At 39.9% G+C, this 9,362-nt stretch overlaps 1 protein-coding gene across 2 annotated transcripts in view; it reads left to right on the top strand.

Moving 5' to 3' along the window:
* Positions 1-6,262, top strand: part of glra1 (glycine receptor, alpha 1) — a 109,962-nt gene extending 103,700 nt beyond the window's left edge. The window contains exon 11 of one of the 2 annotated variants that reach the window (XM_017429771.3): positions 2,630-6,262. In XM_017429771.3, coding sequence (XP_017285260.1) covers positions 2,630-2,914 — 285 coding nt within the window. In that variant the 3' untranslated portion in view covers positions 2,915-6,262. The remainder of the gene's footprint in view (positions 1-2,629) is intronic. The other variant, XM_017429772.1, reaches the window with a different exon arrangement.
* Positions 6,263-9,362: the final 3,100 nt, after the last annotated feature.

Raw genomic sequence — 9,362 nt, 5'->3', positions numbered from 1 at the left:
CATCCATCCATGCATCCATCCATCCATCCATGCATCCATCCATGCATCCATCCATCCATCCATCCATGCATCCATCCATGGTTCTGTTTTAATGGAGGATTTTTTTATAATCAGGCATATCATGAATCACCTGAGCCATTATAACAACTCCCTGCCCCCTCCCCCTCCCCCTCAGCAGCTTCTGCAGGCTTTCTCCTGCCCTCCTTATTGTTCTCCCTCTTCCTCCTCCTCCTCCTTCTCCTCCTCTCATTGCACCTCCTCCTCACGTCCCTCCACCCTCCACATTAATCACATGGCAGGGAGAATAAAGCAGAGCATCTGTAATAGTTTAGCAGCGTCACTGAAGGACGGGCAGAGGTCGGCGAGCATCGTAGACACCCTGGGTACGGTGTGTGTGTGTGTGTGTGTGTGTGTGTGTGTTAACAGTAATAAATGGCTTGGTGTGAATGTAAGGACAGAACGGGGACACAAGGTACTAAAAATGGATCACTACCTTGTGGTTTGGCACACATGCATGTTGATTCACACATCTATAGCTTCACATATTAAAAATCTCCTCCCCTGATTCTGATTTATCTGGTTGAAAACATTTGAACCGTTTGGTAAGTTGTAGCTCTTTGAGCGTTGTGTTTTGCTCAGCTCCTGGATGTTGGAGGCTGGTTTTATTGGAGTATTCGGCTGTCTTTTTTTATTAGTGACTTGATTTGTTGTTGCTGCAGAGCTTTTCCAACACTGAAGCCTTCTTTCTGCCAGCAGGTTAAAGCTGCATTTCTGCTTTTCACATCACAAAATGATCATTTCTCTGCGCCCAAAAGGAAATAAAATCGGTTATTTCTGCTGCAAACGATCCCCAAACGTGACTCATTTGTGCATCAATTTCCCTCTTTTATCAGAAAAGATCAAATGCTTAAAGATAAAAGATAAATGCTGAGTCATCATTCACACGTTAGATTTCCTGTTTAGTTTCTTCTGGAAGTTTTTCCAAACTACTTCCACAAACTTTGTTATTTTAATGATTAGGGTTAGTGTTCTTTGATGTTTGGTTTCATTAACAAGTATTGTATTTGAAATATTTAACTTTATTTACAAAATTATCCACAGATCTCTTCATTTCTTGATAAAAACGTTGCTTCAGCAAACATCCTTCATTTCTGTCTTCTGCTCCTTTTAGATTTTAGCTATGTTTTAGCTCCTGTGTTAGCTAACTGGGGCTTTTAGTTTTGGTTTTTACTACATTTAATGTTTAGCAGCTGTTTTGCTCACTTTAGCTTTTCACCAAACTTTAGCAAAGTAAAATTTGTACATTTTTGCTTATTTTAGGAATTAGCTAAACTTCTAATTTTGACTCTGAGCATTTAATTTTACTAATGTCTTGCAATTTTCCTCTTTTAGCTGATTTTAGCTTCGGTTCTGTTTGTTTTAACTTCAGCGCTCAGCATTAACGCTGCTGTTTGTCTTGTTTTAATTTAATATTTGACGTTTGACGCCTGAGTCAGGTTGATTTTGCCGTTTTGGTTTTCCGCTCACGGCTCGTGTCGATGTTTGTGTCGGAGCCTTGCAGCCAGATAAGGAAGTCAATGTGTCTGCTTTAATGAAAAGGCAGCGTGACAAAGCAGATAAGATGTTTGGTATCTCACTCCCGTTGAGTGAAAGTGTCGTGCACGTGGCATCACCTTGAGCTCGGCTCCCGTCAGTCAGGCGAATTGTTCAACCGCATCACATCCCATCAGCTCCTCGCCTGTTTCAGCCACAGAGGGTAAAAATCTAAAAACTTCAATAAATGTGTCTAAAATGTGACCTGAATGTGGCAGCACAGACAGCTTTTATCTTACAGTGAAACTTTTAGAATAAACTAAAAAGATGACAAGAAATCTGATATTTATTGCCTGCCGTCAAAAGGCAAAAGGAGGGCGTTAATATATTTTTTTTTTTTTTTGCCAGAGTCTGTGTTTGTTTGTTTGTTACCTTAATATCTCATCTCATCAAGAGTGTGGACATTTATAGCAAAAGTTGAAGCCGGAGGACAGCGTCCCCACAGGTTGGACGCAGTACGTGTCCCTCCATGTAAACAAACGAGACTTAAAGAAAAAATTCACCTTGAAACATTTTTTCAGGTGTTGACTTGTTGTTTGTTTGAATGTTCTTTTCTCTACGTTTAGCTGTAATTGATGCTTCAACCAGAAGTCACGTGACACCGTAACTGTGTTCAGGAAAGTAGGCGGGGCTTGAAGCCCCACATCCTGGGTGTGGTTTCTGTAAATCCAACATGGCAGCTTCTGCTGGCTTCACCTCCCAACAACAGGAGAAGTCGGAGGCAGCTAGTCCCGAGTCAAAATGTGGCTCAAATTTCCATCTACAGCTCGTTAATCAACCCAATTCAAGATGGCCACCGCAGCTAATTAACTTCAGCCAACAGTCTCAGTCAGCGTGCTGAAGTAGCTGACCAGTTTAACGCCATCATGTCTCATCTTGAGTTGATCTCAGTTTAAAATTCTGAAATGAAAGGCGGCGGGTGATATGCATTCCTTCAGGGGGGGCCTTTGAATCCTGTATGGTCTGACTCTGCTGAGTGTCAGCCATGATGACCTCTGAAGCCCTCTGCCACTCTCTAACGTCCTCTCTGTTGCAGGAGGAGGACCCGGGTGACGGGCGCTTCGGTTTCCCGGGCTACGGCATGGGCCCCGCCTGCCTGCAGACCAAGGACGGCATGGCCATCAAGGGCAACAACAACAACGCCCCGACCTCGGCCGCGCCCGAGAAGAGCATCGAGGAGATGAAGAAGCTGTTCATCAGTCGGGCCAAGCGCATCGACACGGTGTCCCGGGTGGCCTTCCCCCTCGTCTTCCTCATTTTTAACATTTTCTACTGGATCACATACAAGATCATCCGCAGCGAGGACATCCACAAGCAGTAGTCAAGAAGAATATTATCGCCCCTTTTTCCAACCATGCTTTTTGCCCCCTTCTTTCCCCCCTTTTCCCTCTTTTTGTCGAGGAGTTGCTGTTTTTTGTCATAAAAAACCTGATCTTATTGTTTGAAGCATTTATCGTTTGTCCCTCCCTGAATCCCAGCCCCTGTTCCTGACTCTTTACAGCTCCAGAATAATCCAGACCAGTGCAATAGCAATGCAGTAAAATGCATGATATATGAATGTGGCAATATATTAAAGAGGAACCAGAAACTTTCCCAGGCACCCCCAGACAAACTGTCCGGGAGTGAGCGGACCTAAACAGAACGAGAAGATCCTGGATTTGATTTTAGCTTTTTTTGTGTGAAAGCAGATATATTATTATATATGAAAACATGACGAAGGGGCGGGGGGAGGCATACAGCAGTGTATTATAATTATATTTATGAACTTTGTCTCCAAATGTGGGCATCTGGATTGAAGGATGTTTCTCTAAAAAATATCTAATGAAGGTAATTGCAGGAAGGAAGGCGTATCAGTGCTTCCACTAAACAAATCGATGCAAAGATCACGCGTTCTATATATCTAGATTTGCTTCAAACGTAAGTATTGCAAAGCACTCGTCGAAGCTTTCCCTCCCTCCTGCTGCCAAAAACTGCAGACACTTGAAGTTTGTCGCTGCCGCTTGAAGAAAAAAGGAAAAAAGAAGAAGAAAATACTGCAGAGCTGAAGAATATCTGTGATCAACAGCTGTCAGTCTTTAAATTATTTCACGTCTTTTTTATGTACTGTAATGAATTTCTGTGCCAACTAAACGTGCCACAGCTCATCTGGAAGGAGGGCGAGCGGTTTGATGTCTTTTATTCTTTAGTCGACTGAGATTTGAGTTAGTTTGGCTCCATCAGCAGAAGAAAGCCCAGCTCGATCCTGGACGGAGTGAAAACAATCGGACTTTTATTCACTTTCCTTTGTTGACCGGACTGAAACATGTAGAGCTTCCCTGCTTTGACCCTGCCTCAGTGCGACGCCCGTCCGCCCGTATGCAGACTGTAACACAATGATACCTCCATCTCATTCACTGCACCAACTGTAGCTGCAAACTTCACGCCATCACCCAACAACCGCATTTCTTTCACCGTGTTGGGTGGCTATCGATCAGTCAGGCAGGTTTTTTTCTTTGCACCAGGCTTTTCTATGCAATGAGCAGTATATGCAATTTGATTTGTACTTCTTCGTAGCTCTTCCATCTCTTCAGAGAGTTTGGTTTCACACATCCCTGCTTACTGCCGAACAAAATGTTCTGATTATAGGTGAGAATGTTGAGGTATCTACCTGTTCAGGCACTTTTACCCCGCTGCATGCAGAACGCTGCATGAAAGAAATCTGCAGGAAGCAGAGAGCCAAACTGAGCCAATCAGAACTGGGGGGGGTCAGAAATTGAGATTTGTCTCCTGTTTTATGCACAAATTGTTGCTTAAGATTTTAAAATCATCTCTGTGGTCAAAAAAGTGCTTTATCACTTTAAAGTTTCTCAGAAAGTTTACGAGCTGTTTCCCAGATTTTCAGGCAAAGCCAGAAATGAACAGCTACTGTTGACCTTTGAAGTATTTATTTATTTATCTATTTATTTATTTACTGCATAAAGTGTATTTTAGCATCAAAATTATTAAAGAATGGCTCAACTGAAAGAGAAGCTGGAAATTACAGAGATAATTAGCATAACTTAAAACTGCTGGTCAAGATCAGCATCAAGGAGTGGTTTGGTTGGTTAGTTAGTTAGTTAATTAGTTAGTTAGTTGTTTTTTGTTTACTTTTGGTTACTACTCTTCATTGTAGGTTTGATTTCTCCCTGTTTTTTTTTCTTTTATTTAATTAATTTTCAGCAAGAAAACAACTGATCAGATTTCCCACATTCAGGTTTTGAATTTGCTTTTGTTTAAGAGTCCATTTTAAAATGAAACCTTACCTGACAGTAAAACCTTTTGTTTTAAATAATAATAATTATTATGACACTGATTAAAGAGAAGAGGAAAGTTTCATACATTCATACATTTTAACATTATTTACGAGCGTCCTGAATTCTGAGTTATTTCTGAAGAACGTTTGTGACTCATGTCGTGTTTGGGTGCAGGACCCACTTATAATGTGCCAAAAACACCAAACATTTACATCCTGGACAGTTTTTATCTGTGAAATACATGTTCTTTGTTTTGATTTCAAACTGATCTGGTGTTGCAGATGATCTCAGTGGAAATGAGAAGATTTATTTGTTTTCCTGTAAACTGTTGTTTGTTTTTGTGTTGGACTGATCTGAAGGGCTACTCGCCTCATTTATTGGTTTAATTTAATTTAACGTGTTGACTTTGAAGTGAAAATGCCATGAAATTAACGTCACTTGAACAGCTATGCATTTTATTTAAAAGAGTTACGCCCAGATAAAATTATATAAACCTTTGAAGGTTTTTAAATCATATTTGCTTAGAGCAGATTGGTAAAAATACCAAAATAATTCAATAAAAAAATATATATATTATTTTAAGTTTATTAATGGCTTTAGCACAATCCAGACCTTTATGAAAAACTAAAAGTTTAATTGAGAACTGGATAATCTTCACTTTCTTTAACATTTTCTCATTAACCTCTCAGTCTGTAGCATAGCTAGCTAATGTAGCTAATCTTGTAGCTAATCTTGTAGCTAATCTTGTAGCTAATCTTGTAGCTAATCTTGTAGCTAATAATGATGTCTCTTCAACAACAAATTAATCTGATCGTTTGACTCCATAAGTCCAAATATTGGCAAAGTTGTTGTTGTTTTTGTTTTACAAATTCAGTTGTTAAAAAATAAACAAACACAAGGTAATTAGCATAAATGCTAGGCTTCAAATCCACCTGTTAGCATAAAGTAGCTTTGTCTACGTAGGACAACCTTATTTGTTTCCTATTTGAATTTAAGACTTCAGGAATCAAAGCTCAACATTTATATTTATGTTGGTAGAAGTAAATTATACAAAATATAAACTGCAAAGTAAATTAGTCACAAAAGTGACAAACTATTTTAAAAAGAGAAATGGTGTGCTACTTCCTGTTAGCTTTTCTCTTATTGGACCAAAAAAGAAATAGCTAAAAAAATATTTCTAAATGATCGTTCTAAATGTGCCAATTATTTAGTTAACACATGAAAATGTATAAAAAATGTATAAAATATGATATATAATATATAAAATATGCCTGACTAAAACCCATAGTTTATCTATTTTTGTATTTGTTCGACCAAATTCTTCCATTCTGAAACTAACTACTTGCCAACAAAAAGCTCTTTGTTGTCTTTAAACTGGATTTATGATGCTTATATATATATATATATATATATATATATATATATATATATATGGATACAAAGTCCCCACATCAGTAAATTTAAACTGAGGCTTTTTTTCAGTACAACTCATTTTGATGACAAAAAAAAAAAAGATTCAACTAAAGATGTTTGTACCAAAAGCAGCTTTTTTTTTTAACGAACCCTTTATCATAGATTCATTCTAAATGTCTGAATAAATGCTTGCTGAGGTATAAATTGTGTTTTTGAAAAGGAAGCCAGCTCCATGGAGCTCCTCTGGTGTCTCGGTTCGTTTGGACGCCTCACAAACCCGAGCAGGAAACCCGAGCGGCTCCGTCTAATTGGAATGACTCATTTTTACCTCCTGTGCCATAAAAACACAGAAGCTCGCAGCTCTTCTGTCCACGAGCCGACAGCCGCCAGCCACACATTTCTCCTCGTGCCATATGGGGGCTGAATATGCAACAGAAACAAGGAGCTCCAAGCATATCCAGCATCCATTCAGCTTCCATCCTCCATGACTCCCCAGCCCTTCCTCTGCTGTATCGTAGTCGTTGTCACTGTGTTAATCATCGATCAGAACCTCTGGGTTCTGGAGCTAAAGGGTATCATAATACGAGATGGAACTGGGTTCATATCATGTGATGTGATGGAACAATGAAGAAAAGAGACGAGTTCCTTTAAATTCTTCTCAGTTGGATTTAAAAGAAGCATGGTTTGATATTTTCATGACGAATGAGTTTTATTTGGTTTGACTTGGGTGTTGTTGTGTTTCTTGTACAATCTGACGCCCCGAGGAGGAAAAATACGACCACCCCGATCTGCTGTGAACTAAAGGAAAAATAAGAATTACTTATTTGTTAATCTTCTTTGCAAAAGTTGGAATGGCCTTAATTATTTGCTTTACTTGCTTCCATGGTGTATTGGCACAAAGTGCACCTGTTTGTTTTGCAGAATCTATGACGCTTATATTCTGAACGTGCACATCGAGGCAAGATGAAAAAGTTACGCAAATCCATTTTATTTTTCATTAATCTGAGAAACGATATTTTGCATGAATATAAATAAAATGGCAGATATTTTGGCTTGTACAAAAACAACAAAAAAAGTGAAGCAATTTGAAGAGAAAAAAAAGAATGTACCGTTTCTGCTGTATCTGTATATATCTAAATATTTATTGAAATATGTCATACTACTAATTCTATTACGATTAAAAGTTTTCTGGACAAAAATCTCTTTACCTGTTTTTGAACATTGTTAAGATTGTTGGAGTTGGATCTTCTGCTTTCTGTTACTCAACTCAAGGATCTGTGTAATCATTCAAGAAAAGTCTAATTAAAAACTGCAAACAAGCTTTGAGTGACTTTTCTTTGTTGATGTCGGTTATTTAAATAAACACGACGGTGTGGCTTCATTTCTCTGACACGGGTCCCAGTGAGACAGTGAGACAGAGAGAGACTGTGAGACACTGAAGCAGTGAGACTGAGAAAGAGACAGTGAGACAGAGAGAGACTGTGAGACAGAGACAGTGAGGTGGTGAGAGAGACTGTGAGACAGAGACAGTGAGAGAGACAGTGAGGTGGTGAGACAGTGAGGGAGACAGTGAGACACTGAAGCAGTGAGAGAGACAATGATGCAGTGAGACAGACAGTGAGGCTGTGAGACAGAGAGACAGTGAAACAATGAGTGAGACAGAGACAGTTGTACTTTGAGACAGTGAGGTGCAGTGAGACAGTGAGACGGTGAGACACTGAGACAGTGAGACAGTGAGGTGCAACATGTGCAGAATGTTCATTTTTTTGATTTGTTTATAAAGAAGAAGGAAAACAAAAACCATCCCCACAGCATGATGCTGCCACCACCGTGCTTCACTGTAGGGATGGTGTTCTCCGCATGATGAGAGGAGGTAGGTTTGTCTCAGATGTGGTGTCGCCCTGATGTTTGACTACAGCAGTTTTTTTTTCCATGAAGCTTCTTGTGGTCCTGAGGACAGATCCTCCGTTTCACCTCCTGGATGTCCCTCTGCTTAATGTCCTCCTTACCTGCTCTGTGGGTTTTGTGGACGTCCCTCTCTTGGCAGCTTTGGGATCATCGTTTCATTTCCAATAATGAAAACAAACATGAAAAATCACCTTAAAGTTTAACGAATTGTTTAATTTTGAAGAATCTGCAGCCATGAGGCTGAGGGAATAACTGAGCTCAGTCTGACGCTTTCATTCAGACCAGCTTCAAATCAAAACCCAAACGGACCCGATCAGTTTGTCAGAACCTGCCATCATCTTTCAGAACAATCCTGCTGATCGCTAAAAAACACGTCTGACTTTATTCATCAGAGCAGCGTTAAAAGGGAGGATTCTGAAATTAAAATAGTTCCATTAAAAGAATTTAAACATAAAACAAACCTGATTCAGCTGAACTACCTAAGAGCTGCCAGCAGGGGTCGCTGTGGCGCCAAAAGCAGCAGCTCCTCATGATGATTGTTTCCAGATTCAGGACTTTATGAGGAGATGACAGCAGACATGAATATAAACAGCTGAGCTGCTTCAACTAAAAACTGTCTCTTTTTAAAATGTGCCTTAAAGGACGGTTCGGACCTGAAGAGCAGGATTTCTGATTTTCAGCTCATTTTTGTGCATTTAAATAAAAACGGGAAAGCTCAGAGGTGTATTCGCCCCCGACATGGAGGGTTTCAACACAAAAAGGTGAAAGTTTCTGCATCTATTAAAGCACATCGTTGAAGTTCCTGTCTGAAGGGAAGTGAACAGAACCGAACCGTGAACCTGATCAGGAACAGCTCCGGTGTGAGCAGCTGAGGCTCAGACAGAAGTAACTCCTGTTCACTTCCTGTCATTCAGACAGCAGCTGGAGACGAACTGACCAGGTTTCAGTTCCAAAGATGACCCAGAAGACCCGCCGTCCTCATGATTGGGCGTTTCCATGTTACCACGGCAACAGACTCACCTAAAACACGAACATGTTATTTGTCTGCGTGTCGTTTAGTTTGAAGCATCTTAGTTTCATTAAAACCCACTGAGCTCGTTTTAATGCTTTTATTCCACATTAAAACTAAAAGTTTATCCGACTTCTCAGCTGTCCAGAGTCAAAGATCCAAACAGA

This window comes from Kryptolebias marmoratus, linkage group LG9 (genome assembly GCF_001649575.2).
Source record: "Kryptolebias marmoratus isolate JLee-2015 linkage group LG9, ASM164957v2, whole genome shotgun sequence".
NCBI classification, from domain to species: domain Eukaryota; kingdom Metazoa; phylum Chordata; class Actinopteri; order Cyprinodontiformes; family Rivulidae; genus Kryptolebias; species Kryptolebias marmoratus.
The sequence above is the reverse complement of the archived record's forward strand: the minus strand, read 5'-3'. Positions and strand labels throughout refer to the sequence as shown.